The sequence below is a fragment of the Syngnathus leptorhynchus genome, chromosome 22, assembly GCF_054491065.1.
Source record: "Syngnathus leptorhynchus isolate UIUO chromosome 22, UIUO_Slep, whole genome shotgun sequence".
In the NCBI taxonomy this organism is placed as follows: domain Eukaryota; kingdom Metazoa; phylum Chordata; class Actinopteri; order Syngnathiformes; family Syngnathidae; genus Syngnathus; species Syngnathus leptorhynchus.
The window spans coordinates 6,508,715-6,536,238 of NC_141216.1; the positions used below are offsets into that span (position 1 = coordinate 6,508,715).

General features: G+C 45.4%; 6 protein-coding genes across 21 annotated transcripts; 2 read left to right on the forward strand and 4 right to left on the reverse strand.

Moving 5' to 3' along the window:
* Positions 1-76: 76 nt before the first annotated feature.
* vps25 (vacuolar protein sorting 25 homolog) lies at positions 77-1,794 on the reverse strand. Its single transcript, XM_085903926.1, has 6 exons — positions 1,695-1,794; positions 1,214-1,359; positions 895-948; positions 720-808; positions 538-613; positions 77-443 (listed from the first exon to the last, which is right to left on the reverse strand). Exons 1-6 carry the CDS (start codon positions 1,739-1,741, stop codon positions 331-333), a joined length of 525 nt encoding a protein of 174 aa, XP_085760052.1. The 5' UTR covers positions 1,742-1,794; the 3' UTR covers positions 77-330.
* A 233-nt stretch (positions 1,795-2,027) lies between these two features.
* Positions 2,028-11,339, reverse strand: arhgap27 (Rho GTPase activating protein 27). 5 transcript variants are annotated; one of them, XM_085903989.1, is made up of 18 exons: positions 10,285-10,353; positions 9,557-9,628; positions 6,031-6,417; positions 5,565-5,780; positions 5,401-5,481; positions 5,236-5,331; positions 5,002-5,088; positions 4,525-4,592; positions 4,331-4,418; positions 3,998-4,099; positions 3,827-3,925; positions 3,636-3,732; positions 3,437-3,568; positions 3,266-3,364; positions 3,113-3,190; positions 2,919-3,050; positions 2,637-2,742; positions 2,028-2,507 (listed from the first exon to the last, which is right to left on the reverse strand). In XM_085903989.1, the coding sequence occupies exons 1-18, from the start codon at positions 10,321-10,323 to the stop codon at positions 2,330-2,332; spliced, it is 2,157 nt and encodes a 718-aa protein (XP_085760115.1). In that variant the 5' UTR covers positions 10,324-10,353; the 3' UTR covers positions 2,028-2,329. The 5 variants fall into 5 exon arrangements, with proteins under 5 accessions (XP_085760115.1, XP_085760112.1, XP_085760113.1 ...); XM_085903986.1 differs by lacking the exon at positions 9,557-9,628 and adding an exon at positions 11,124-11,339 and having other exon boundaries at positions 5,236-5,481; positions 10,285-10,688; XM_085903987.1 differs by having other exon boundaries at positions 5,236-5,481.
* A 96-nt stretch (positions 11,340-11,435) lies between these two features.
* Positions 11,436-15,048, reverse strand: slc68a1a (solute carrier family 68 member 1a). Of its 11 annotated transcripts, none has more exons than XM_085904003.1 (10): positions 14,930-15,042; positions 14,378-14,456; positions 13,943-14,172; positions 13,794-13,873; positions 13,242-13,691; positions 13,037-13,157; positions 12,861-12,957; positions 12,601-12,772; positions 12,311-12,504; positions 11,436-12,223 (listed from the first exon to the last, which is right to left on the reverse strand). In XM_085904003.1, exons 1-10 carry the CDS (start codon positions 14,987-14,989, stop codon positions 11,982-11,984), a joined length of 1,725 nt encoding a protein of 574 aa, XP_085760129.1. In that variant the 5' UTR covers positions 14,990-15,042; the 3' UTR covers positions 11,436-11,981. The 11 variants fall into 11 exon arrangements, with proteins under 11 accessions (XP_085760129.1, XP_085760121.1, XP_085760124.1 ...); XM_085903995.1 differs by having other exon boundaries at positions 14,378-14,459; positions 14,904-15,037; XM_085903998.1 differs by lacking the exon at positions 14,930-15,042 and adding an exon at positions 14,624-14,876 and having other exon boundaries at positions 14,312-14,389.
* Positions 15,049-15,649: 601 nt separating this feature from the next.
* Positions 15,650-16,619, reverse strand: mrpl43 (mitochondrial ribosomal protein L43). Its single transcript, XM_085904042.1, has 3 exons — positions 16,373-16,619; positions 16,205-16,311; positions 15,650-15,941 (listed from the first exon to the last, which is right to left on the reverse strand). Exons 1-3 carry the CDS (start codon positions 16,501-16,503, stop codon positions 15,739-15,741), a joined length of 441 nt encoding a protein of 146 aa, XP_085760168.1. The 5' UTR covers positions 16,504-16,619; the 3' UTR covers positions 15,650-15,738.
* Positions 16,620-17,117: 498 nt separating this feature from the next.
* twnk (twinkle mtDNA helicase) lies at positions 17,118-24,304 on the forward strand. The gene is made up of 8 exons (XM_085904065.1): positions 17,118-17,333; positions 17,591-18,191; positions 18,304-19,006; positions 19,359-19,707; positions 19,773-19,914; positions 19,997-20,318; positions 21,961-22,034; positions 24,235-24,304. Exons 2-6 carry the CDS (start codon positions 17,610-17,612, stop codon positions 20,315-20,317), a joined length of 2,097 nt encoding a protein of 698 aa, XP_085760191.1. The 5' UTR covers positions 17,118-17,333; positions 17,591-17,609; the 3' UTR covers position 20,318; positions 21,961-22,034; positions 24,235-24,304.
* Positions 24,305-24,648: 344 nt separating this feature from the next.
* Positions 24,649-27,274, forward strand: LOC147039786 (leucine zipper putative tumor suppressor 2 homolog). 2 transcript variants are annotated; one of them, XM_085904066.1, is made up of 6 exons: positions 24,649-24,782; positions 24,972-25,397; positions 25,462-26,016; positions 26,105-26,227; positions 26,308-26,454; positions 26,549-27,274. In XM_085904066.1, exons 1-6 carry the CDS (start codon positions 24,750-24,752, stop codon positions 27,152-27,154), a joined length of 1,890 nt encoding a protein of 629 aa, XP_085760192.1. In that variant the 5' UTR covers positions 24,649-24,749; the 3' UTR covers positions 27,155-27,274. The 2 variants fall into 2 exon arrangements, with proteins under 2 accessions (XP_085760192.1, XP_085760193.1); XM_085904067.1 differs by lacking the exon at positions 24,649-24,782 and having other exon boundaries at positions 24,999-25,397.
* Positions 27,275-27,524: the final 250 nt, after the last annotated feature.

Here is a 27,524-nt window from a genome sequence, read left to right on the forward strand (position 1 = left end):
TACTGAGGTGTGCCTAATAATTTGGCTCAGGCTGTTCCTCCCCCCCCCAAACACAAGTATGCACTACAAAGTCCAATTTATCAAAGCAGTCTTATTTATTTTTTACACATGATATGAAGGGAAGAGGAAAGAGGTTGATTGTGGATTATTCCTGGGATAGTGTCACAACAAAACCGTCCCCTATAATTATGAAGAATAAATTGGGCTGAGTCGATTCAAATTACCTCCAGATGACTCAAAACCTTCCGGTATTTAAAAACACACAGAGGCAGAGGTGAGCGATGACAACAAGAGCAGGGGACCCTTCCACAGTCCAAAAATCTCCCCGCCTTAAAAAAATTTGACGCCTTTGCCATCGTCCATGCTGAAGATCTCGGCTTTGCCTTCCGTTTGCAGCGCCTGCAGCGAGCGTAGCAGCATCCACTCCTCTAAACCGTGGAACTCTGCGCAACACGTTCAAAAGGCAGAATGTCAAACGAGCACGGCGCGTCGAGGATGTTGAGTGTGTGCGGCTAAGGTCGGCGACAAAAACCATACCTTCGCCCTCTGTGTCGTCGCCATTGGCGAGCTCGTAAAGCGTGAAGACTGTGTTGCTCATTCCGCTTTTGGACACCTGAGGCAACAAAAGCATGGTCATTATTTGTTGATTATTTTCTATATTTCTTAGTCATTTATCAAGTTATCTTCATGATTTTAATCAATAATCAATGTAATCTCACCCAGTTATACATGAGCTTGCCCCATTCCTCAGGCCGCCTCCACATCAGCAAACACCTAGACTTGTTCTTGTCCATCCATTCCAGGTTGCCTGACCACCACAAATGCACAAACACGCAGAGCCCAGTGTCATTAAAAAGAACATACACAAATCAAAACAGAAAAGTCACTCTTTACCTTTTTTCCTCAACTCCTCAAATACAACTTGAATTGCTTCCACGGACAGTTTTCCTGCCATTTTGTTAAGGGGGGGGGGGGGCAAAAAAAATAAAAAATACCTAACCGCTAACTTCGTCAAGCAAGGCAGCTTTGTGTATAAAGCACATGTCATATAAGTTCTTACTGTCAATCACATTACAATCAGATCAAAGTCTGCTGCCTTAACGTTAACACAAATCAAAATGCCAAAGACGGGCTAAGACAACATACGAGCAAATAAGAGGTTTGATTAGATTGATAACTCTGGAGAGGATTCATTGAACTTTTGCGAGGATACGTTGAATCTTGCGGTTGTTGAAGACGGGGCTCTCTTGTGCCTCCATTACATCCAACGTGTAAAGCTTTTGATGGCGGTAGTAGGCCAGGGCCAGCGAACACCACGCTGCCAGTTGTTTCTGTCTGGTGTCCACATTGGGTTGAAGCCTGCACACAACAATTTAGGAAAACAACAACAATGACATGACATACAATGATCATCATCATCTTTTTTTTTTTCCCCCAAAGGCACACAGCTTCACTAGTCTCGTTGACTAAACATCAGCAAATATCTGTCATGTGTGGATTCAACGAGAACTGGAGATTTTTGAAGAGCCACTAATTTGAACTAGTCCACTTCCGTATTTTTTTTGGGGGGAGGCTTGTTTACCTGATGAGTCGACTAACATGAAGCTAGCAATCAAAAGCGACACACTTGAAATGTTCAACACGTAGAAAGGGAAGCTTGGTGTTTTTAAATAGGGTTTAAAATGTGTACTTACGTAAAAAAAGGAGGAAAATTGTATTGCCATGGCCACTCAAAAGTCATTGCAGCGGATGCGGTGAGAATACACGTCCAACCACAAATAGGTTCCGGCAGAACACAAGTGCACGGAATTCAAACGGGCCGACATTCGTACTAATATTTAATTCAATTGAGATTCAATGTGTTCATCGTTTAATAATTAAAATGGCATATGATTTTACTAAATTAAGAAAAATAAAATAAAATATATATATATTATTACAATAATATATAATAATAATATATAAAATATATATAATAATACCCAGTAAGGTCACAAAATGAAAATAATCAGTTTTCTTTACAAAGTTATTTTATTATGGAATTACTTTGCATATAATTTTTGACAACATTCAGCACTTTCTATTATTATTTACAACAAATACATTTCCTTCAGTGGCCACCGCTCCAGTCTGTTGAGCTTTATATACAGTAGTTCTATGGTGTCATTAGACAACTAACAATACAGCATAGATATTCTTGTTTTATTCAAACATTCTATATAATATTTATTTCATGTCTTGTTGATATTAATAGCTGTATACACTTCTACATTACAATCAAGTCACAAGATGTTTTGTGTTAAATCTTCAAATAAAGAGCTGAACTCCTTCAGCCTGAATGGAAGAGGCGCGCATACTCGTTGAGGATGAGCTCCACTATCTGGTTCTGGTAAACCGTGTTCCTAGCAATATTGTCCAACTCTGCTTCGGGCCGCATGAGCGTGGGCCCGAACACGATGGCAACATTGTGCCCCGTCATGCGGTTATCCTCGCCACACTGGATGACCCTGATGAGATAGAAGAAATCAAAACGATAAGACCACGACACTGAAGAGTTCTTTACAAGTGAGAGCGAGGGTTGACTAGAACAGAAAGCATAATGTAGCACATGATGGGAACACAAAATGGACGCTGACCTCCGTAAATGTCCAAACAGGAGTCTCATGGTGTCGTGATTTGGGGCGGGAAGAGATTGGATCAACTCATAAATGCAACACACCTTTGTGTTGTAATCAAAAATTTCTGCAACAAAAAAAAAAAGGAGGGTAAAAATACACATTGAGCACAACATTAGGCACACCTAATTTAATTGAATGAAAAATAACATCACTTTTAAAAATGCTTCATTTTTATGTTTATAAAAATATGGCTAAATGATGATTCTGCTTTACATGTTTACTGTAAAAGGTTTGCCTTACTGATGGCGGAGACGAACTGAGGAAACAGGCTGTTGGGGAAAAGCGGCTCGGGAAGCTCGCGGAAAAACAGCTTTAGCGCTCCGGTGAGGACGTGAGCGTCCTCCCACTGGCCGTCCTCAAGGTCTAGTTCCTCTGTTGGGAAGTATCATGAGTGGCTAAACAACAACATTATAAAAAAATAATGTCACTAGTACCATGATCTGCTTTAAAACGAAGCTTCTGGATGACGGCCAGGTTCCCGCTGACCCTGTAGAGTCCGTCGATGTCCAAACCTGGAGGTCAACGCTTAAAAGTCAATCGGTCGAGCTGTATTCGTTAGTAGCAGGAGGGGGGGGGGGGGGCGTTACCTCGCCTCTCCACGGCTTTTATGCACTTCTCCACAAAACTGGGAACGGTGGTCTGCTCCTGCGCGCAAAGCGTGGCCAGTTGGCAGCCGAACACGTTATCTGTAGGCAGAACAGAATATCTACGATAAATCTTAAGAGGTGGGACCTGACGACAGCAAACACTCACTGTACCTCGTATGTATCCTTTCTCCTTGACCGCCTGAAGTGAAGGCCGCTTCATAAGGAACTTGATCAACTTAGTGCGAACCTTCTTTGGGTCGGTTTCTCCAACGGTGGTGGTGCTGGTGACGCTTGGTCTGGAGGCTGACCAAAAAAAGTTGATTTAAAATGGCAGCCGCGGATGGCTTTACACAAAATGGCTGGAACTCACCCCTACGCCAGTCGCTGGCTAACTGTTGCTCGGCCGCGCCGATTTTTTCGTACACGTCGCTGCTATCTTCTTCCTCGGAGTGGTGCTCCTGGTACTCCTGCAACAATATAAATTAAATTGATAAATAGCAAATGAATAGCATGAATGCCAATTTTTTAAACAAAAAGGTAAAAAATTCAGCGACTACTTACCAGTTGCCGTATGGTGTCCAATAATACTTTATGCCAGTCGGTGATGATGCTCTCAGTATCATACTGGATCAGAAACTCAAGACCGTTCTTGCTTTTTAACTGAAAGAGAAAATGTCAAGAATGTTTCAATTTACCAACATTTCATATCATACAAAACAGACATCACTGTACCTCTAAAACATTCTTCTTGCTTGATTTATCTTTAGAGGCCCAGGTGATCATGGCGCCTCGCAGGTCCACTGACACCTCCGGGACGATCTGATTGGTTTTGTTCTTTGAATAGGGGGGGGAAAAAAAACTTGTGAGCACGGTTCAAAACAGGAGGTGCCGCATTCCTGCGACAGTGTGTTTGTCAACTCGCGGCGGGGACTTTGTTATCCGAGTCACGTGGACAAAGCAAATTTCGATCTCTTTGTGTGTCTTGACGTGAAGAAATTGACAATAAAACAGACTTTGACTTTGAGATAATATCTGTTCTCTAAAACATATGAGAAAAGAAACTACCGAATAGCCTGGCGATGTGGATTTCGGGTCTTTATGGAAGGTCAGCGTGCCTCCATGCAGAACCGTCCAGGTCTGGCTCCAGTTTTTCCTGTGCACAGAACAGAGCCCAAGGTCAAATGTATAACCAGAGATACTCCCAAAAGTAAAATATAAAGGTTTCTCCTATATGACCTGAAGCAGGCGGCTGTACTCACCTGACCTTTTTGCCATTTTCAGACACTTTTGTTTTGTTCAGGATTCCAGCTTTCTCCAAGTTCTGCACCTAAAACCGGAGACTACTTTTTTAGGACAGTACAAAAAGTGGATAATATGATATCTGACATAAACAGGTGGAACAAACAGCAAACTGAAAAAAAAAAAAAAAAAAGTCTTATATCACACTGCAAAACAGAAAAAAAAAAGCATATTTATTGTTATTGTATGCTTATGAATGGGACAAACAAACAAACAAACAAACAAGGTAGGCCCGGGCGACATGGCCTTCATGGCTAATATTTTCTATAGCGCTCATGCTAGCAACCCACGTTATAGCGTAGCCACTTGGTGGTCAGGTAATAAGGGTTTCTCCATTGTTGAAACCCAAAAGCCTTGAGAGGGCACAGAATATCATATTTAAAAAAAAAAAAAAATCATAATGTCTAATTGGGGTTGAGTCGCCTTTTGTCACTTACATTAGGCTGCGCTTCGGGGGAGTTTCCAGTGCTGGAGCTGTCGCTGCTGTAGTCCGACGTGGTCCTCCGGTGGGTCGGGACGAACCTCTGCCATATGAGTGGAGTGTCAGAATGTGCGCAGAAGTTTTGATACCTTGAACTAAGGCTGGTATTGGGACTGGTATCGCTACCTGGTATCGGTACTCGCGTATCTCTAAATAATAACATGTTCTAGAGGTGTGTGAGTTCTCCTACCGCATCGTCTTGAACCAAGGCTTGCTGGGCCGGTCCTACGCTTTGTCTCCAGTTCTTGAAGACATTCACCTCGTCGGCCTCCATACCGTTTTCGTCCTGGGAGATGACACGGTGAGAAATTGTGGAGCGTTTAAGTAGCGGGCCGTCTTGAAAGGTTCCACTTACATTGGGCAGGTTCCACTGCGACTTGGTGCCATCTTTCAGGTAATAGTAAGTTCGGCCCAGGTCGTCTACGGACTTGACCCACTGTGATCAATCACAACTGAGACTTGATACAGCGGACGACCAATTTGCGGCAGGAGAAAAATAGTCGGAAACACCAAAGCTACCTGCTCTAGCGAGTGATCGTTGGTATACACCCAGGTTCCGTCGGGCTCCACGCTGAGGCTCCAACCGGAGGGCGTGCTCCGGTCCAAGCTGGCCCGTGGGATAACGGCACGGCTCACGTAGGACAGGTCGTATTCCCTGTGGGAAGCAGGGGACCTCATGGCCAGGGGCTCCTCATCGATATCAGGTCCATCATAGTCTTCCTCAGGTAGCTGAGGCTGCCCATGTGAGAGGAATGGTGTTAACATTAACCTCCGACCTCTGAACTTTTTTTCAGACCATAAAGTCCAAAACTAGGACAGACATCTTACAAAGGGCCGGAGGCGTGCACTTGCTGCTGTATGACTTTTCAAATGGGAACATTTGGCATCCCTTAAGGGTTACATCCATTAAATAGGAGGCTGCATTAGCCGTGTTCCCCTGAGGGAAGCTAAAACAAGAATCGGGAAGTAGAGCAGCCAGCCTCACCGAATCGTCCTGGTGAAAGCGGTGCACACTCATGGGCTCCATCAAGGGCGGGTACGGGCTGAGCAACTCCGGCGGCTCCCAAGACGTCTCCCCAGACATGGCGTTGTAGAAGTAGGGGCACCCGCTGCTCTCATCCACTAGCTGCTCCCAATCCGACGTTCGAAGGGGCAAAGGGGGACTCGGTTCTGGGTCGCAGAGCGATTCGGCAAGGGGGTGGTCCCAAGTGGTCTGTCCCGTGGCAGGGTGGTAATAGTAGTCCTGACCACTCTCCGGGTCAAAGTGCACCTCCCATCCGTCGGCGTCCCGATGGGGGGGTGAGGTAGTCGAGTCCTGGTGAAGTTGAGCTACGTTGACGTAGATGGGCGCGCGTTTGCTCTCATCGTCCACCTGTGGGGGGGAAGGGGGGGGGGGTGTAAGATTCGCTATGTCGTGTGCATGCTGCAACAGGCTGTGTCGAAATGGCAACACTGGCAGCTTTAAAGGAGACTTTTTTTTTTCCCCCCCCACGCAAGCTTCTAGACTTTCTAACTACGATTTGCGTTCAGTTTTTATTTCGGAACAGACACATTTCGACTTTTCTAACTTTGGGCTCTGCTTACCCTTCAGTTTACATGATACTGATTTGTAAGTGGTACTTTTGTAGAAACTCAACTCTTAGGAAACAAAAATATAGCAGGGGATTTCCTTTCAATCGTCCATTCTGTGTGTAAGGATCAGACGTTACTCCGCAAAACAAACTTCTGCATCTGACTTTCACTTTCTTCCATGGGGGCAATCAAAAACCAACACAATGTGGCTTCACTTCCAAAAAATACAAAACAGCTTGTCTCACACATGACTCTAAAAGCGGCACATTTACAGGCACTGTTTTTGGCACCATTTTTTTGCAGCGTAGAGTCAAACCAGGAAGCAGGCGACGTTATTTTGTCAACAGGTATCAAAAGTAGAACTACAAACCAAAAACGCCGCCGTTCACCATCAAAGCTCACGACACCTACCTGAAGCGATGCCATTGAGCGGGTCAAATCCCGCTGGGCCCGGTGACCTGGCCAAACCCCGGCGTACAGGTCCATCATGTTTGTCTACAGCAAGTCCCCCATTGGAGATGAAGGCATGGAGGTAAAATATAATGACTACGACCGTTGGGGCAGACAAGTAAAGTGAATCTGTGATAGACAGAAAGGAGAACTGCGAGCAACGCAGCAGGAAGGGTTGGAGTGGGCGTGTGATGTGTGATGATGGAGGGGAGAGGGTAAATGTCTGAACAAGCGCAGAAACAGAAAGCAGACAGAGCATGTGCGCCTTGTTTGGGGTGAGAAATCGGCAGGAAGTCATGAGGAATTCAAGCTCAGAAAACTCTTGGCACACAAAATGAAGGCTGCCAAAATATTAAGAACATCCAACTACAACCACAATAACAAGCCTACTGTGGAGTTAGTTGGTCCATTCGGACAGATTTAGACAAATTTCACATGTTATTTGGAGTCTCGGGCTTCTGTGAGCTGCACAGGAGCAAAAAAATACACATAGACGTCAAAACCACGTCTATTAATGGATGTTTTGAATTGCTTTGTCGCCCTCCTGCGGTTAAAGTCTGAAGCGCATGCTTAAACTATTCAATCTAAATATAAACAATATAAAATATAAAAAACATACAAATATATAAATGTAAATATAATATGGCCCTATCCTCAGACCACTAGGTGTCAGTATTGCTACACAAATGACAATGTTTGTTGTTTTTACACTTGTACGTCGTTTCAGTTCAATTATACAGTGATTAACCTCTATTTAAACTTATATGACACTCAGCTAACATGTTAGCCTGTGACTTGATTGATTAATTCATTTTATTTCGAGCTTAAAAAAAACAGATAAAGATATCAGTAAAATATCAAAGGAAAAAGAAAAACAGGACAATAACAAAATGTCCCAAGCAAGTCGTAAATAACTTAACAACAATTCAGACAGCTGAAAAAAAACTTCAAACATCTGTTGAGTTGATAAAGATTTTACAAAATGACCAGTTTTTCCACTGGTATTTTTTATTTTTTTTTTACCATTTTTATCAATGTATTTGGTTTCAACTACTTTCCTCTATGTTATTTTGACGGGACTCACGAAGCCTGCCTGATTAGTTCACCACTTTAGCAGGCATCCAGTCCCACAATGGGACACCCATTTGGGGCCCAAATCACGCCACAGTGTGCACACAGTTGGACTATTATTGAGTTCCCCCCCCCCCCCTTCCTTCTCTACACTCAATTCACACATCTCATCATCCAGAATCCATTCAAAAAAACAGAGATGTTCTATGTAAATGACTACAGCAAAGCCAGGCCATGAAAACATTTCACAAAAGTCTAGCCAAAGAGGGGGGGAAAAAAAGACTCATGTGATAAACTGGGACTTCCTGCACTGAATTGGTGGTACTTCCTGACTGCAAGACCTCCATGACAGAAAATATTCCACAAAAAAAATGACCTTCCTTTTCCCTAGTTCCACAAAAAGTAGCTGCCGTTTCAATAGAAAACTATTAAAACTAATAAACATCACTTATCAGAACATTGGTAACAATTCAGAGATAATTTTAGACACATGGAATAAAAGTAAAATTCTTAGGCGTGATGATAAAATGATCAACTCATTTGAGTCTTAAATAGTTTTCTGAAAAAGTAACACGCAAACGTGAGCGGATTAAATTGTGCTTGCAGATGGCTGAGAAAGTGACGTCACTTTGTCGACAAGATAAAACTAGCACAATAGTGTGTGTGTGTGTGTGTGTGCGTGTGAAGGTGTGACAAGACAGGCAGCGCCGCCACGACCTGTTGGAGCAGTTTATCGGCATGCAATGTTTTAACCCCGGTGTGCTCGGTTCACCACAGACACTACATTAGGTACACCTGACAAAAGCTCTTTTGATTGACAGCTACTGTGAAAAATGAATTGTTACGACTTTTTCCCATCCCGTTCGGGGTATGTTGTTATTGAAGAGTCCAAATATTAGGAACGGCTCTTTAGTAGTAAGAAACGTGTCAATCAAAAGTGAGTATTATTATCATCGTAAAGCGGCTGTAGCAAATGCTAGCTAATGTCGTGCGACGGGTGAGCTCTCCATCATCTTGTGAGAAATTTCACGATGACGTGAAAAGAACGAGTCTTCGTGAACATACCTGAAGCATCTATTGTGAGTTTTGCATCCAACAACAATTCCCAAAACTCCATCTCACAGATTACATAACAATCCCGAAGCCCTTGAAAGTGAATTTGGACTTTCTGTATTGCCGCGAGCTTGCACGCACACCCTCCTCCCTTTCCCTTCACTCTCCCCTGACATCACCATGGAAACGGTGTTCCATTGTAGGTTGGGAATACGCTTGGCATGTTGACAGAGAAGGGTCTCATTCATTCACAAACACACATGTAAAGTTAAACCCTTAGGAATCGGCGCAGACACGAAGAAGTTATAAACGAAGTCACCTGCGATGTCACTATTGTCCTCGGCGACAGGTGCGTATCCGCTCACCTGCCGTGCAAACAGGTGACGTCCGGCAGCTTTACGGTGACGACGGCATGTTCCTGGGAGCAGGAGCGGGAACTAGAGCAGGATGGGGGGTGCACGGTCGGGAAGCCGCAGTTTAGTTTGGGTGTGGCGGCCGCTGAGTTTAACTCCTTCCTGCCAGCCAGCCCACTGGACCTGTTTGTCACCTGCTGCACGTAATCGTTGTGCCTAAACGTTCTTACGGAAATTAAAGGGTGGATGTTAAAACCCCCCCCCATTGAATCCAAAGTCTCAATGAAGCGGTTTGGGGGCTCAAAACCTGGTGTTCATAACTGAGAGGCTCCTCCTTGACCTCCTCCTCATTCACATGCTGATGGGCTGGCAGCATAAACACCTCCTCCATTACAACACCAAAACTCCCAACTCACCGCTTCATTTCATTCGAGTAAAATTTTCTTTCACCGTTGAAATGAGTGGAAGTGTTATTAAACTATGATACAAAAAATGAACTTTAAGGCAAACGTCCCACTCGAGATCTCACGCTACAACGTGGAACAACAGCATTACTGTATTCTCCCATTAAAACGCGGATTTGGCGCCCTCCTGTGGAATTTTAGGGCATTTCAAAAAGAGAAAAAAAATGTGTCATGAACGCTATTATAAATTGAAAAAAAAGGGGAGTAAAATGACTTAATGTGTTTTCTATGGGCCTTTATGTAACCCACACTTGTAAAGAAAAACTTTGGTCCTACCTTGACTTCACATGAAAGTGATGGATCGTCCTTCATCATCTCCACTTTTCCATTTGGTGCGTCCCCTCCATTGTGCACGCCTCTTTTAGGTGTCACCTCAGCTTTAGCACCGCCTATACCAAAGGTGCAGAACCGGCTAGCATCTCCTCGAGCTTCCCGGGCCACCCTTGTCGCCATATAAGCGTCGAGCTCGCGCACATACTGGGCTGGGATGTAGAAGGGCTCGGTGTCTTCCCGCTTGGTGCAGACATGCCACCGGTGTTCGTTGGTCCTGGAGAGCAGGAAGTAGGTTTCGTTGGGCTTGATGGACACGAGGCGGCCGTTGTTGGTTTTATACTCAAACTCATGCTGCACTGACACCTGCTCCATGCTTTGGCGATTGATATAGAATCAACACCATGAGGCTGAGGATAAAAAAAAAAAAAAAGAGAAATGGTCACAATCAACTCCATAAAGTGTCTGAGACAATGAAACAAGAACAAAAATACCACAATAGCAGTTAAAATAAAAAGTGCATCACCTATTAGTTTAATTCCTAAATTAAATTAAAATCTAATAGCTCAAAATTTCCTAATGACTGTACTCGCGTTTGATTAACACTTATACCTACTATACGACTGTATTTGAATGTTGGTCAAGATGGTGGTACTTATAGACCTAAAATCTTTAAAGAATCTAAAATGTAAAAAAAAAAAAAAAAGGCGTCACGATGGAAATTTTGTAGCTCTTAACTTAGTCCTAGGGAATTCAAAACGTGCACGAGTCCCGTTTTTTACGTTTAAAATGAAAACCACTAAGTTGAACTTAGCGTATTTCGGCTAGCATCGATTTGTACTCACCTGACAAGAACGAGACAACAAATGGTAAACTTGCTCAAAATAAGTTGTTCTAAATAAATGCTTAGAGTCGTGAGAATGGATGTCAGTCGGCTTGTGTAGAGTCCCACGGGTCTTTGTTTACAGCTAGAAAAATGGGAAGTAAGAGATGACACTTCCCGATTTGTAAACAATCCTTTGCTGTGCAACACATCAAGGTGAACATCACGTGTCATCATAGTGTCTGTGATTGAAAAGACGCTATTGACTTTTTTTTTTGTTTTTTTGTGCAAATGTCGTGTTTCTTCCCTTACAAAAACATGCAGCAGCCACTACTCGACTTATGGTCATGACATTTAATAATTTTGGTAATTGGCACATACCTGTAATAGCGACAGTTAACGCTTTCATTGGTCACTAGAATCACAAGACAATGGCAGTTGTGTACAAAAAAAAAATAAAACATCAATAGTATTTGAAAACACTTCAATGCTGTATGTAAACATTAACTCTTGCAACTAGATACTTCAAACTTCACGCCGACAAAATAAAATCTGATCAAATGCAAATATTTGTCAAACTAAGTGGACGTGAGCGGTTGGCAGTAAAAGTGTACTGGGTCCTCTTAATTCTGCAGTATAAATATATGTAATACTCTGTTAAAAATATAAGGCAAGTGTTATTTCTTTAAAATAGAACCAGGTTTTACACCAAAGTGCGGAACAATCAGTCATTGTGCTGTTTTCCCTTCAATCTTTGCAAACAAGGGTGCCACAGTCTCCTTTGTGTGTGTGGGTTTTTTTTTTTTTTTTTTTAAACTTCAACGCCTAAAAAAGACGTCTAAAAATCAAAGTGTCTCTGTGCAACTCAGTGCCATCTACGTCATATGGCCTTCACGTCCACCGTGCCGCCATGTTGGGCGCCCTGCCTGGTGCTCTTGATGCCCTGCAGCTTGCGTCCATGCAGTGTGAAGCGTGACCAGGCAGCCAATTGCAGCAGAGCGCACGTGATGGGCACAAACACCAGAATGTGGAAACAACCCAACCGGAGCGGCGGCGTCCCCGCACCTGATGATGCGTCCGCAATGGATTCCTTCGCCGGTTCCCTTTGGAAAATATCATAACCTGTGGAGAACATTGTCATCATGATGAGCGTGGTTGTTAGGGTTGGATACCTCAAGCCTTTACATGTTTACGTTTACATTGGCCCACCTGTGTAGGCGCATAGTAGCCAGGTGCCGAGGAGCGGTGCCAACGTCTGCCCAGGCTTGGTGAGGAGGGCGACCATGCCGAAGAGCAGCGCCGACGCCGCCTGCTGCCGCCGGTTGACCACAAAGTCCTCGTCAACCAGGTCGGAAATGACCAGCTTCAGCAGCTTGCAGGTTCCCTCTGTGAACACTCGGTTGCTGGCGGGGGGGGGCGAGACGAGAAAGGCCTTTCATTGGCTTACAAATAATGTGTGTAGGTCCGAATGATTCATCATGTCAGTAAACAGAGCGCACCTTGCAATGAAGATGCACAGTAAATAGACGCGGTCCGCACCGGCCAGCAGCATGGCCACGCTCAGTGCCAGCTTGAGCAGGAAGAGCCAGCGGATGACCTGGTAGACGCCGTGGCGCTGGCACAGCGTCAGGAAGTACAAGTTGTTCACGTGCGGCGCCACGTACGAGATGCCTGCGCCGAACATCAAATAAACACAAAAGGTCGTCTTCACATTTGCGTAAAGCTAATGGAGATCCAAAAGGTTTTTTTTTTTTTTTACCCAGGAGGATGGAACCCGTGGAGGCGGAGATGTTGTCTGACAGCAGGTGCTCCAGGAAAAGTGGGAAGAAGTTGTTGTTGAAGTGGCAGTGAAACACCTGAAATCAAAACGCAGTGAAAGGACATTGTTAAAAATCTAAATGTGAGTAGAGCAATTAAAACTGATGATGGGATTACCTGGAGGAGGTTCATGGAGACAAACCACATAAAGTTTCTTTGTCTGGAGAGCTGCTTGAAGTATTGCCAGATGGTGACAGGTCGCTCAGATGAGGTCAAGGGGGCGTGGCCAACACTGAGCCTGTCAAGTGCGACAACAGAAAATGTATGTAAACAAACAAACAAACAAAAGTTTTTTTGCTTTTACTTGTTTTGGCAAACCTACTCTTTGAGAGCGTGTGCTTCATCCAATCTGGGACGAAGTTCCTTTTGAAAGCGTCGCCGTAGCAACCGAGAGACCACGAAGAAGCCCAAGCTGGAGAAGGCGGCGAGAGTCACGCAGAAGAGGCGAAAGGCGTAGAAGTCCTCCTTGTCCCAGAAGGAGTAGGACAGGAAGACGGACAAGGAGCCCAGGGCGCTGAAGAGCGAGCAGTGGAAATTGAGGCGCGTGCGGTCGGCGGCCGACACGGCCAGGTCGGCCATGAGGGCGCTGTGGTGGAGGTCCACCATGGTCAGGAAACCGTCATAGAGGCACAGGCACAGCAGGAACTGGAGCCCCGGACTGGCCCACGCCACCCAGAAGGCCAGGAAGGACAGGGCGAAGAGCGGCCCGCCAGACGAGAGCGCGCGGAGCCGCTTCAGGACCACCTCTGGAGACGTCACCTGGTCGCCGTTCCTGGACCGTGCCGAATGAGTCAGTCAACTTTGTCACCCAACACTTTTGCTTTTAGCTCCCGTGCAAAAATAAAAAGCAAGAGAGGATACAGCAGACACTCACTGCGGAGAGCTGAGGAAGCTCCGATCGCTCAGCCAGCCGAAGAGAGGATCGTTGAAACTGTTCCACAGCAGGAACACCGTCTGGAATGACACGCAGTCTCAGAACAAGAAATACAGAGCAGCGGCACACGTCATCAACTCCTCGCTCACCTCGCCCAGCCAAAAGGAGACTTTGTCAATCTTGTAGACAGATACAAAGGTCTCCACATAGTAGAGCAGGAAGACATTGTGAAGGATGGAAGTGAAGAGGGCCAAGGAGCCGTAGAGCACCGCGGTAGAGATGACAATGTTGCCGTGGCAGCAGTTCGCCGCGCTCCGGCCCATTCTTTCTTTTCCCCTGCCGTCGCTCAAGCCCCAGATAGTCACCACCTTCTCATAGCCTGCAAAGAAAGAGACGTGTATTCTAAAAGCAGCTATAATGTCATTATATAATTTAAACTCTAAACCAGAGGCCCTGAGGGACAGCTAACACTGGCCCATATCAATTACAAAAGCACTGCTCGACATGGGGACCCTTACTAGCTGTTGCTGGCTGGTGGGCACTGACTCCAAGAGGTCACACTGCTCCAAATCAACAAAACTTACTGGAACCAGACACTGCAATGAAACGTTGGGAGTTGGAGCGATCTCTAATGAGGCCCCGATGAGGTTTGTTGGCCATGCACTACTAACAGGACAACAAAATGAGACAAACTAGTCAATCAGCGCATGCAAAAAGAAAAAGAAAAAAGTTTGAAGGTAGTCCCACCACCAAGCATCAGACAAGTTTACTGTTCATTAACTAGCGTTAGTTAACAGCAGCATTATAGGCCTGCTTAAAAACTGGAACACCTGTTGAGTTTTTGGCAAGAATGAAGAAGCTCAAGTTCGAAGCGAAAGCTCAAGGAGTAATGTCACAAACATGTCCTAACTGATCTCAATACTACAACAAAACATAAACATCAAATCTCTTTCCACGTGAACTCAATAAACAATAATGGTGTTAAGGAAGCAAAATGTGCGAGTGGCTAACGCTACACTAGCTAAAGTTAGCCATGATTACATGTTAGCAAGCTAGCCGGTAAACCGGAAGCGGGTGAATATTAAAAAAAAATAAAAAAAAGATACATACGACAGGGAGACTTAAACGACGCCCACTAAATGAAATGAGCTCACGGGGATGCTATCTTCAAGGGTCCTTGCTGGCTTTGTTGTCATGGAAATCCGTCGCGTCAAACTCTCGAACCAGCAAGGCCGGGTGTACACGTCATGTCAACCGCAGCGAAAAATCTCGTCACCCTGACAACGGAGCATATTAGCGAAAATGAATGGCGGCAGCGCTCCCTTGCGGCAAAAGTGCTGAACTGGCAGTTGGATTTTCCTTCACCAAAGATGCGAGGGGAAATTCTCGTGTTTAAAATGTTTTATGAGTCGTGATATCTATCTATCTATCTATCTATCTATCTATCTATCTATCTATCTATCTATCTATCTATCTATCTATCTATCTATCTATCTATCTATCTATCTATCTATCTATCTTTTTTCTACATGAAGCATTCCTGTTAATCTGTTACAGAGTACCCGTCAAATATGTGATGAGATTAATGTAAAACAATTTTTTTAATGTGTATTGCAAGTGATGTAAATAGTTTTTTAATCAAATTTTGTTCTAACTTTCTACATCTTTTTAACAATTCACAGCTTTGAATATAATGTGTGAAGCAGCAAATTATTATGATGCGAGTAAACGTTTATGGGTTTTGAGAGTGTAGAAAAAATAAAACATCATGCTTAAGTGACACCTAACACTTGTACAAGTTATTAGGTGAGCTAAAATTAAATAAATGTTGGATGGGCAAGCAAGAAAAAGTGATATAACAATTTTCTGTGTATTTTTCAGTACTGCAATGACAGAGGAAAATACTGTACACAAAACTTGATTTCATAGAATAAATACCAAAATGTCACATTTTGTCATTATTCCGAGATGCGAGGGGACGGTTGGTAAAGGGATGCCATATGCCTTGGATGCTGGGGTTGTCCGTGTGGAAGGGCTTGCGAATGCGGATCACATCTAGGCCCGACTGAGAAGTCAGCCTGGTGAGAATATCTGACACTTGAGAAGACGTTTTGCTCGCCACCATCTCTTCTCTCACGTTGCCGTTTACTGCGGGGCGGAATAACAACAAGATTAAACACCACTCAGCCCAAAAAATTATTAATTAGTACATAGTCATTAGTATAACCATTCAATGTCAATATATTCCGTCATTATTCCGTTAAATTATTGAAAAAATGATGTCCCCTTCAACGTATGATTATACTGACTGATTTTCACAGTGAATAAGCAAATTAATTTTTTTTTTTTTTTTAAAGTATCTTTATATTGTGTGTGAATATTAAATACTTGGAATAACAAACACTACTCACAGTATTCGGCCACAAGTCTGGGTTTGCTGCACGACTCGGGGGACACATACACGACGATACCAGGGTTCTGTTTGGCGTAATCCACCACTCCATTTTCAATATAATCCCTGTTTGAAAAGAATGATAGTATTATGGCCATATCATGTTTGTGGAGAAGGATGTTCTTACCTGACCCCTAACGAGCTAGCGCCCTTTTTAGAGAAGATTATGGAGATTCGCTTGAGCTGGCACACGTAACGACCCACACCATTTTGGAGGACGCTTTTCAGGAAGCGACTCGGGGTCCCCCTGGATGTCATCTTGATTCAAAGGGAAATGCAAAATGAGAGCATAATATATCATAAGACATATAACAGCATTGGCAGAGGACGACACGAATGGTACGACAATCGTATATGTCCGGGCGAAACAAATAGAATAATTTTGTTTACGTTTTAATTACATACGTGAACGTTCATCGTCACATATTGATTTAGAAAATTTACATTGGGGTTAACGTTTAATCTGGGTAAAGCTAATAACAACTAGACGTATATATTTAATGTGTTTATAATACTCTCCCGTTTAGTGCACGTTTTACACGGACTTGTTTTGGTGGTTGTACAGTCCGTCAATACTATATTTTCGGGTGAAACATTAGTCAAGAATCTTATGTATTTACGCGCTTTGAGGTGTTTCAATAATTGATTTTGAAAATTTATAATATAATCAATTTTTATTTTAAGGAAAATCATTAATATTAGACGTTTTTATTTTCACGCTTAATGTGTTTAACAGACCATCTCGTTTGGTACACGTTTTACACGGATTTATTTTGGTGCTCGTACAGTCCGTCAATTCTATATTTTCCGATGAAACATTGGTTAAGCGGCGTATTTCTTTTCACGCTTTAAAGTCTTTCAAAAAAATAGTGAGCACCACTATTATTTTCATAAAATTATTTGATATATTTTCAATATGAATCCAAATCCCCTGTGAAGATATAAAATATAAATTTAAAATTCGGTATTTTCCTTTCTCGTGCACGTTTCATACGGACGTGTTTTGGAAAGGAACAGAAAAGCCCGGGTTCATGCATTCCGCATGGAGGACAAGATAAGACAAGTGACCCATATCGGTGGCTGAACGCGTAAGATGCTTAAATTTGGGCACTTGTGTTAATAGTTCCTTCTAGAAGAACACAGATCTAAGGGTTTTATGATGGGAATTTTTTATTTATTTTTACCATCCATGCCACATTTCTCGCCTGACCGTTCAAATTCAAAAACTTGTGTTTTCAGATTCTCAAAATTTCACATTTTCCCACAATTCCACATATATAATTAATGGATATATTCCAAAAAGATGACAAACTTTACTGAGTTATCTTCTCTTGTGTTTTTGCAGGATCAATCCATTTTATCCAATGTGGATGAGATTGCTACTGAGGGGTCTCTCTCAGGGAGGGACCCCAAAGTTGTTCTCTCCAAGACATTTTTCATCCTCCTGTCTCCTCACTCATAGCAGAGCTACTGGGACTTTGTGGGCGGGCTCCTTCTTGTCCAGGGCTTACAAAAAAGATGCCAAATCCACAGTGGACTTCCCGGCCAGTGCTATCACGCTCGCAGATATCAAACAGTACCTACGTTCCAAGGACGTCCCCTTCCACGACGGCTTCAGCTGCCTGCACGCTCCCAGTATCTTTGTTGACGTCGCTTCCAGGGCCGAGCGCTTCTCCCTGTTTGTGGACAAGACGACCGGGCAGTTCTTGTGCATGGACACACAGGTGGAGGGGAGTTGGGAGGACCTCCAGGACTGCCTGGAGGTGATGCAGGCGGAGGAGCGAGATTTCCTCAGTCCGCAGGTGCTGCTTAGCTACCAAGAGAGCGCCGAAGAGCAGGAACAGAGCGAGAGGGACGCCAGGGAGGTGAGAAGCATCTGGTCCGCTTCTGTGCCCTTCTCGGATCTGGCAGAGGATGACGCGACGCTCATCAAGACTATGTTCCAGGTAAAGATGGATACTATGATCTTAAAATAAACTCTCACTCTGATACAAATTTAGTCTTAAGTGTAATTGTGTTTAACACGTTTTGCTGTTTTTGTTGTTGTTGTTGTTGCAGATCACAAAGATCTCCAATGCAACACTGAAGAAATTTGGCGTGAGGCTGTTCAAGCCCACCAAGAGTCTGGTTTTCCCCTGGCTGGGAGGTACCGATTCCTCCTTGAAGGGGCTGAAGCTCCTCTCGGCGCAAACGACGGAAGATGGCGCCGTCTGCTACAATGAGGCCATGGTCCCCAAGTGCAGCTCCTACAACAACCTGTTTGGCCTCCCTCTGCTGAGCCGCATGGACGCCAACGTGGTCCTGACGGGCCGTGAGCTGGACACGCTGGCCGTGAGCCAGGCCACGGGTTTAGCCAGTGTGGCCCTCCCGCGAGGCGTGGGCTCCCTCCCGCCCGCCCTGTTGCCCTACCTGGAGCAGTTCAAGCGCGTCACGCTATGGCTGGGCGGCGATATGCGCTCCTGGGAGGCGTCCAAGATGTTCTCACGTAAGCTTGGCCTGCGCCGCTGCTGGCTGGTGCGACCCGGGGAGTTCCAGCCCTGTCCTGTGGAAGCTTTAGCACAGGGAAAGAACCTGAACCGTGTTGTGGCGACCGCCATCCCCGCCGCGCACAAGTCGATTGTGTCCTTCAAACAGCTCCGCGAGGATGTGTACGGGGAAATGATGAACACCGAGCAAGTGGCCGGAGTCAAGTGGGCGCGCTTTCCTGAGCTCAACCGGATCCTGAAGGGACACCGCAAGGGAGAGCTCACGGTTTTCACCGGTAATTATGTTTTCATGTAAATTAAAGATTCATAATCCAGGGGAAGTATTTTACAAGGCTCTGTTGAAAAAAACTCACATTTTTCTCATGTCAGCTTTCCATGCAATTTAAAAAGTGTCATTATTCTTTGTGGCCACTAGAGGGTAGCATTAGACTGAGTTTTTGGGCCGCATATACTCGTAGTAGTTCATTCACCGTGCTTCAAAATAATTCAAAGTACAATTCATTTCAAATTGGTCACAAAATAATTGGTCGATAAATGAATTATACCATTTTTTTTCTCTAAATCCATATCAGTCAGTCGCTAATTTGAATAGCCCTAACATTACTTGTGTTGCGTCTCGATGTACAGGTCCCACGGGAAGTGGGAAGACCACCTTCATCAGCGAGCTGGCCCTGGACCTGTGCATGCAGGGCGTCAACACCTTGTGGGGCAGCTTTGAGATCAACAACGTACGTCTGGCCAAGATCATGCTGACACAGTTTGCCATGCAGCGGCTAGAGGACAACTTGGAGCAGTACGACTTCTGGGCGGACAAGTTCGAGGAGCTGCCACTTTACTTTATGACCTTCCACGGTCAGCAGAACATCAAGTCAGTGCTGGACACCATGCAGCACGCCGTCTACCTCTACGACATCAATCACGTGGTCATCGACAACCTGCAGTTCATGATGGGACAGGAGAACCTCTCGGTCGACAAGTGAGTGAAGGGGGTGAAGCAGCATGTGGCTCACTCATCAACTGAGGTTATGTCTGTACTTCAAGGTTTGCCGTCCAGGACCATATCATCGGTGCGTTCAGGAAATTTGCCACTAATTCCAGCTGCCACATCACACTCATCATTCATCCCAGGAAGGAGGAGGACGACCGGGAGTTGCAGACGGCCTCCATATTTGGCTCAGCAAAGGTGCGAGCTGGCTTTTTTTTTTTAATTACTATTAGAGAAGAGAGACGACTAGCGATCAGTGCACCTTTTTGTGACCCAATAGGCCAGCCAAGAAGCGGACAACGTGCTCATCCTGCAGGAAAAGAAGCTGGTAACGTGCCCAGGCCGCCGCTCACTGCAGGTGACCAAGAACCGCTTTGACGGTGACGTGGGCGTCTTCCCGCTGGACTTCATCAAGGCCTCGCTCACTTTCGCCACGCCCATCAAGGGCAAACACAAGCTGAGGAAGGTCGCCACCAAACCCGAGGAAGACGAGGGCGACGAGGCACCCTCAAAGAAGGACGCCGTCAAACGAGAGAAGGCGGATAAACAGCAAAGCAAAACGCCAAAGTCAACACGGGCTGCTAAGCAACCACCGATGTGAGGTGAACGAACTATGACCTTTCTTACAGTAGACAGAGTCACAATCATGTGACAATTTTTACACTGGCACAGCTGTAAATATTTTTCGTAAAATGTTTCATATTGAGATGATACTACTGTTTGTTTGTTTTTTAAATGTGAAATCTGCTGCATTTTCTCAAAATTTCAGGTGAAATAGTTCAACATCCAAACTTTTCAAATGGTACAAGACAGATTTTTTTAGATACATTTTTCATCTTTCCTCACTATTGCGGAGAACATCCGGTTGTTGAGATGCTCAAAGTTTTATCTCTGAAAGCTTACGCAATACAGATTTTAACATTAATTGTAGCTTATAGTTCTCATATTTCACGGGGGGGGGGGGGAAAATCACATTGCATTTGACCGATACTTCTTCTTAGCACAGTCTGTGAATTGGAGCAAATGAGACCCATTTGAATTGTTTGAGGACCAGTCCTTGATTAGCAAATGCATAAGAACCACATTTCCCCCAAATGCTGCAGGGCTGGACTGATTTGAAAACGTGATAAAGTCATGCGTGCCGAGCTTGACATCAGCAGACGCCTATTTCAAATTCTTACATCCTGCATAGGAAACGATAAGATCGCCAACATGTAAACTGGATGGATTTTGAGTCTTTAAATGGCATCAGGTGGAACTAATGTTCTTCGTGTTCTACGTTGTCATATGACCCAGCAGAGCCAATTTTGAGTGTGAAATGAGCTGCAGAATTGTTTCCAATTACCTCGCAGCTATTATGTGCATCCGGCACACTTTGGAACGGGGCGGGCTCACTCAGGGGCATCTGGAGACGACTGGCAAGGGGGGACTAAGTGTATTTTTTTTTTTTAACTGCTCAGAGATGTTTGTCCTGTCTGTTAGCTGGGGCACCACGCCCACCGAACAAATGGAGGTCATGTAAAAATATGGGTCACCTCAACACGTGGGTGTGTGCCAGCTATGTCTTGAGATTTACAAGAAACATGGTGGAATTTTAGGTTAGGGTTATAACACATTGTCTTTTTTTTTTATTTTCTTTTTTTTTGCACAAGGCTGTGCTGAGGTGGTCCATCAGGCATGACCTCTTTTCGGCATAATTAGAATGCAGAGCAAAGAACAGGTTTGTTCCGGAAACAGAGTGGAAGTCCAAAGCAGGAAATGTTTGCAATGGGGCGTTCTAAATAAAAGCAAGGCCAAACAGTGGTGTAACTATTTTAATTAATTTATCCAAGTAATATAACTGATTAGATTTTGATTTTAGTTCGAATAAATGCTCTCAATTGTTAACCATTTTCACATTTTAAGACTTTAATCTTCAAATCTTTCAACAATGCTCAAAGTAAAAATCAGATAAGAGATATCTTATCATTTTGTTATTATTTGTGTTTCCATGAGTCGCATTACGTCACGTCCATGGACAACCATTTTTTATTGTTGTGACATCCGGATGTAGCATTCTTTAGTTTTGAAAGGACCGACCGGATGCACGTCTCTTAGCTTTTGGATAGCTTTACTGCTGCTTGTCTCAGAACACATCAACAAACTCGCCTTCATTGTGCGGCGTCGAATAATGATTTGTCACCCTTGTAACTATTTTAAAAAGTCTCAAATTAGGCATGACTTTTTTTCTTTTTTAATTAACAGCAGAAGCAACTACGACTAAACTTGGATTTTTTGGGTACCACAACACTGTCCCAGACATTAAACCGTCGTCCATGGTAGGTAATCTACTTTTTGGATGTCTAAGAAAAATAGTAATATTTGTATTATGACATTGTTAAATGTACTTAGTGTCGTTTGTAGCCGACAGTAAGGAAGTCGCGTCAACTTTTGCCACTCGTCGTCGTCGTCAAGGTGTGTTTGTATGCGTGCGTGGATTCAATATTACGGAGTATACAAGTTCACGTTGCCGAAGCGGTAAGCACACAAATATTTCAACATCTGAACCATTTATTATTTGACGCGAGAGACCCCGGGCGAAACTATTAGACGCTTGACATTCCTGGGTTTATTGTGTGTACAGTACAGGCAGGATATAACCAACACGCCTAAATATGTCGTAGTATCAAGGGAGACCAGTAGGGGCAGTGTAGAGCCACAGGGCGTACACACCGTAATAGAAGAAGAATCAGTTCCAATGGATGAAATCGATCAGTTGATCAGGATTTCTTAAACATTGAACACGTTGGGGATAATCACATTTAATGCACCCCATAGTTTTGATTAAATTGTTATCAAAAAGTTAAAATTGGTCCTGATTGTTTGTATAAAAGTAACCCACTTTTATTCTTTGTTTATGTACACAAGACAGGTTTAGTGAGTTTGACGATAAACAATGTCAAATGCTCCCACAGAGTTGATCAGCTACACATCATGGTGTGTCATTAATATGCAGATTTCTTTCACCTCCCCACATTTCCATATTCTCTCACTTCCCTTTTGACTTATGGCCCACTTTCTTTGTAAGTAGACCGAATCTGGTGCCTGTGTCACCCGGCTTGATAGTTTATCTTCTAGATGAAGCGAAAGAAACAAAAACAGTCTCGAATCCATGCATGGAATGAAATAGGAAGTCAGACATTTGGATTTAAAGCAGGCAGGTGGGGTCACTTTGGCCTTTTCCTGAGGTTTTAACAAAATACTAATTTGATCCATATATAATAGGTGGACAACATTTACAATAATAACAATGTCATCTCTTAATTGCATAATTGGAAATGTACAGAATTTTTCTTCTGTCTCAGATGTTGTCGGGACATAAAAGTGGACTTAGTGGAAGTGGGGCGACCTCTCCCTGAGGTTGCGTGTGTGGTATTTTTAAATACATTTCTCTTCACGCCGCATGTGATTTTTTAAATTTTTTTTTATGGCCTGATTATTCTCCAGCAGAGAGGCCACCAACTGGTCAGCACACATAATCGGTGGCGTGAGGTGAGTCGAGGATGTTGTGGGTGCAGATGGGATAAGAGTAGTAGTAGTAAGAGGACTTGCATTACATAAGGGCTTAGGGACATTTGTTGTCTCATGATTCTACATTGGGCATATTTCATGACCACCATACAGTAATTAAATAAAACAGTGTCATATTTGTATCTGAACTCTATCGATGACAAATGTTCTGAGCAAATAACATTGAACAAGTTACTATGATCATTAGCGACCACTGTTAACTTTACAATTAATGCAAATATAGGTGAAATGTTTCTCACGTTGCAGGGCAAACTCTCCCAAATTGAAGTCTGGACAGGACACATTCAGAAGAGATTGTTTTGAGGTTAAAGTGTTATCCAGCCCCTCCCCGCTGGCATCTGTCATTAATCACCAGCAGATTTGAGCAGATTTAGACGGCCTATGAGCGCTCTCTCGGGGGGGCGCACGTTAGCGATCGGGAAGTACACGTTTTGAGGACAAGCAAACACACGCATCGCCCTAACTTTAGCAAACAGCCCAGAACCAACTGATAACAGCATCTTCGTGTGAACCGCTAGCGGCATCGCGTATACTTCCTGCGGCGACTGATGTGCCAAGTGCTAAACTAACCAGAGGAACCGGATTGAAAACGTTTGACATTACCCAAGATGTATGCCTTTTTTTTTTTTTTTTCTTAATGAAATTCAGCCCCCCGAAGCCAAACTGACTAGACAAAACTAGACCCACAACAAAAAAGTCTGTCGGCTTGCTTCAAAACACACAGCAAGGTTGCAGCGTGAAGGTGCGTTTATCTTCCCGCTCACTCCTCATTCACGTTGACACGGAAAATCCCCTCGTTCGCGTGAGCTCGGCCACCGTGACTCACAGTTTCCCTCTTTTTTTTTTTTTTTCCCCCCCCCTCTGCCCACTTGAATGTTTATGAGCGCGACTGCCCGGCTTCTACTGACAACAAAACGCATTTTCTTCTTTCCTCTCGCCGGTCGATAGAGTGGAGATCAACTTGCAGTGTTGGAAGGATGCTTTTATGAGGCCTTTGAATTCACAGCGTCATTGACAGGTGAGTTGGTTCCACGGAACACTTGTGAAGAAATGTCAGAAACATTTCAAGTGTTGGCTGAGTTACTCGCTTCATTTTTAAAGGCACAAGATTGCTTGCTGCTTCAAAGGACGCTTTTAGCAACAGCGTCCAGTGGGAGCGTTGACCCGCTGGCCTAGCTTTCTGCTCCCACGTCCGCGCTGCTTGTTATGAGAATCTATATGAGGACGTCTCATCTTGAAGCACCTGCGTTATAGAGCCAGACGAATTTGGCTCTCGGCGAGTCCTTATCGCTTTTTTTTTTTTTTTTTCCCCTGAAGTGCCTCCCCAGGCTGAACCGATGCGTGGAGACAGTCGTCTTTGTCGCTGCCAGCGTGCTCCAAACTGCCTCCAAAGGAAAAAGACTCTTTTGCTTGTGCTGCCCGTCCAGCCCGAAAGCCTCTCAAGGCCCGTTTGTGCTGCTTGAATGGGCCTCATCAATGGGCCAGCCTGTTTGCATGTGTGTGGGCCACCAAAGGGGGGAGGGGGGGCACATCGGTTCCAGTCTACTGTAGGTCATGCTAGTTTGCACTTCATATGGTGTGCGCTTGTAATTTTAGTGTAGCAATATTTGGAAAGGAACTTTTTTGTGGCGACTTAGCTTGATATATATTTTTTTAATATACTTATGCGGATCATTTACTTTCAGAAGCGTCGAGAGCACCAAGCGTCCAGCATGGCGCTTGTTCAGGCTCCGCCCATCCCCGCTGAACCTCACGACACAGGCCACAACGCACGTTCTCGCAGACGACACCGCTCGGGCCCTTCGCCACCTGTCAACGTGCCGGCTGCAGCCGCTCTGGATCTCACTCCCCACACCTACCGGGAGCGTCGGGTTCGGCGGGGAAAGTCATTACCGGGTTCAGAGTCTCCTCAGGAGCGCTTTGTCCACAACCGCAGTCCTCCGACGTCCGGCAGGGGGCGGGAGAGGTGGGATTATGTCGACGACTGGAACGGCCAGCGCATGGCACCCGCCAGCCCGACGAGATACCAAGACGAGATGAACGAAAGCTTGAATGGGAATGTCGGGGGACCGCCACCCAGACTCATACCGGTCTCAGGAAAACTGGAAAAGGTGAGCGGGAATGTCAGACATTTGTCCAGCAAGTTATAATTGAGAGTTCATTGTTTACGTGTAGAACATGGAGAAATCAGTGCTGCGGCCCACCGCCTTCAAACCTGTGGTCCCCAAGAGCCGTGGCGCCATGCAGTACCTGTCCCCGCGACACAGCGCCAACGCACAAGAGATCCAAAATGCCCACCGGGAGCTGTCGCCCTCCGGCTCGGAGAGACGTAGCTCGTACAGCGCCGGGCGGAGTGGTGGCGGGAGCAGCGGCCGCTCTTGCTCACTGTCCGACTCGGGACGCAACTCTCTCTCCAGTCTGGCGGCGGGAGATGGGGCCACGGTGGCGGGGAGCCACTCCGAAGCGACCAAAAGCGCCCCCTCTGCGGTCGTCTACGGACACTCCAACTCGGACAGCGGCCGCTCGTCCTCCAGCAAGAGCACCGGCTCCGGCTCGCTCAGCGGGCGGAGTCAGCCGCTGTCGGACTGCGGGTCCGGCGGGCGCTCGCCGGGAATGGTGGACAGCTACGAAGGCGTGGTCAGGGACTTGGAGGACAAGCTGAGGGAGCGTGAGGCGGAGCTCCAGCTACTCCGAGAAAATCTGGATGACAATGAGGCCGCCATCTGTCAGGTATTAGGAAATAGAGAAATCACTTATCTCGTTGGCGGAACTCTTGCACTGGTATGTATACCTAATGAAGTGTCCGCTTCCGTTTGAGGCCTACGAGGAGAAGCACAAGCGTTTTGAGCTGGAGCTCGAGGAGCTGCGGCAGGGCTGCGCCACCAGGATGCAGGCGACCTCCCACAAAGCCCAGCGAGCCCAGCAGGTGCTTCAGATGCAGGTGCCAGAACAGTATTCACGTCGGAACCCACTAGAAAACGCCGTCGTCGGCAACCGCCTCTCGGCTTCTCTTTCTCGCAGGTTCATCAGCTCCAGCAGGAGAAGAAGAAGCTGCAGGAAGATTTTGCGCGGCTCCTCAAGGAACGCGAGCAGCTGGAGGAACGCTGCACCTCTTACGAACGTGATAAGATTCAGATGGGTCCGAGACTGGAGGAGACCAAATGGGAGGTGAGCACTGCTGCTGTCCTCACACAGGATGAACGGAGGTAAGAAACTAGTCTTGGCAGTGTTGTCATCTGTTGTTGTCCCCCCCCCCCCAAAGGTGTGCCAGAAGTCTGGCGAGATTTCCCTGCTGAAGCAGCAGCTGAAGGAGGCGCAGGTCGAGCTGGCCGGGCGGGTGAGTGAAGCCGGGTCGCTGCGCGGGCAACTGCGGGACGCCCGCGCCGAGCTGAGCAACGCCCAGGCCCTCCTGCAGGAGGCTGCCGTCGCTGGCCGCGCCCGCGCTGCCGAGCTAGACGTGTGCGAGAACGAGCTGCAGCGACGCAAAAGCGAGGCCGAGTTACTGCGGGAGAAGTCGGCGCATCTGGAGGACGAGCTGGCGCGCCTGCGGGAACCGGATGGAGAGCGGGACGCACTCCGGGAGCTGGTCGAGCGTATACGTGGAGAGTTGGCTTTGGAAAGACAGCGGGCCGAGAGGCAGGAGGGCGGTTTCGAGGAGGAGCGGCGGACGTGGCAGGAAGAGAAGGACAAAGTGCTGCGCTACCAGCAGCAGCTGCAGGAGAACTATGTGACCATGTACCGACGCAACCGCCAGCTGGAGCTTCTCCTGAGGGACCTCAGCCAGGAGCTGGAGAGCCGAGACCGTGACGACGATGACGGCAGCGGCAATGAAATCGTCTTTGATGAGGTCGCCGCCACCGAAATTTAATTTTTTTCTTTCACAGGTGGGGAGCTTGTCTTGCTTTCCTGACGGCTTGGAAGTAAGAAGCTCAAAATGTTCCTCTGAAAGTTATGAATGGTGAAGATAGCAGCCAGTTTAAACAACAAAGACAAATGAGACTACTGTCGTTAAATCATTTCATGTGCTACAGTTCTTGAATAGAGTAACACGTTAATATGCGCTCAAACAGCACCACATTGAGGGCATATGCGCCACTACAGGGGTGGGCAAACTATGGCTCGGGGCCCACATATTTCCCGTGCCATTATTTTCTTAAATTTAATCAATTTAAATGAAGTTTGTTTGAAAAAAAAAAAATCTAATAATGAATGAATAAGACATTTTAATATAAAATCAA

What these genes read in the sequence shown, in the direction of transcription:
- vps25 (XM_085903926.1), bottom strand. Translation starts at nt 1,741, where the DNA reads ATGACTTTTGAGTGGCCATGGCAATACAATTTTCCTCCTTTTTTTAC. An exon ending in AATTTTCCTCCTTTTTTTAC is followed by an intron (nt 1,360 to 1,694) that starts GTAAGTACACAT and finishes TGTTGTGTGCAG; the next exon opens with GCTTCAACCCAATGTGGACA. An exon ending in CAACAACCGCAAGATTCAAC is followed by an intron (nt 949 to 1,213) that starts GTATCCTCGCAA and finishes ACAAAATGGCAG; the next exon opens with GAAAACTGTCCGTGGAAGCA.
- arhgap27 (XM_085903986.1), bottom strand. Translation starts at nt 10,653, where the DNA reads ATGGAGCAGGTGTCAGTGCAGCATGAGTTTGAGTATAAAACCAACAAC. An exon ending in CACTTTCATGTGAAGTCAAG is followed by an intron (nt 6,418 to 10,284) that starts GTAGGACCAAAG and finishes TCCCCCCCACAG; the next exon opens with GTGGACGATGAGAGCAAACG. An exon ending in AGCCAGCGACTGGCGTAGGG is followed by an intron (nt 3,569 to 3,635) that starts GTGAGTTCCAGC and finishes TTTTTTGGTCAG; the next exon opens with CCTCCAGACCAAGCGTCACC.
- slc68a1a (XM_085904003.1), bottom strand. Translation starts at nt 14,989, where the DNA reads ATGACAACAAAGCCAGCAAGGACCCTTGAAGATAGCATCCCCGTGAGC. An exon ending in TCTCCTTTTGGCTGGGCGAG is followed by an intron (nt 13,874 to 13,942) that starts GTGAGCGAGGAG and finishes GTGTCATTCCAG; the next exon opens with ACGGTGTTCCTGCTGTGGAA. An exon ending in GAAGCACACGCTCTCAAAGA is followed by an intron (nt 13,158 to 13,241) that starts GTAGGTTTGCCA and finishes CGCACTTGACAG; the next exon opens with GCTCAGTGTTGGCCACGCCC.
- mrpl43 (XM_085904042.1), bottom strand. Translation starts at nt 16,503, where the DNA reads ATGACATCCAGGGGGACCCCGAGTCGCTTCCTGAAAAGCGTCCTCCAA. An exon ending in GCTAGCTCGTTAGGGGTCAG is followed by an intron (nt 16,312 to 16,372) that starts GTAAGAACATCC and finishes CTTTTCAAACAG; the next exon opens with GGATTATATTGAAAATGGAG. An exon ending in CAGACTTGTGGCCGAATACT is followed by an intron (nt 15,942 to 16,204) that starts GTGAGTAGTGTT and finishes TCCGCCCCGCAG; the next exon opens with TAAACGGCAACGTGAGAGAA.
- twnk (XM_085904065.1), top strand. Translation starts at nt 17,610, where the DNA reads ATGTGGATGAGATTGCTACTGAGGGGTCTCTCTCAGGGAGGGACCCCA. An exon ending in TCATCAAGACTATGTTCCAG is followed by an intron (nt 18,192 to 18,303) that starts GTAAAGATGGAT and finishes TTGTTGTTGCAG; the next exon opens with ATCACAAAGATCTCCAATGC. An exon ending in GAGAACCTCTCGGTCGACAA is followed by an intron (nt 19,708 to 19,772) that starts GTGAGTGAAGGG and finishes CTGTACTTCAAG; the next exon opens with GTTTGCCGTCCAGGACCATA.
- LOC147039786 (XM_085904066.1), top strand. Translation starts at nt 24,750, where the DNA reads ATGGGCCTCATCAATGGGCCAGCCTGTTTGCAT. An exon ending in TCTCAGGAAAACTGGAAAAG is followed by an intron (nt 25,398 to 25,461) that starts GTGAGCGGGAAT and finishes GTTTACGTGTAG; the next exon opens with AACATGGAGAAATCAGTGCT. An exon ending in AGCAGGTGCTTCAGATGCAG is followed by an intron (nt 26,228 to 26,307) that starts GTGCCAGAACAG and finishes TCTTTCTCGCAG; the next exon opens with GTTCATCAGCTCCAGCAGGA.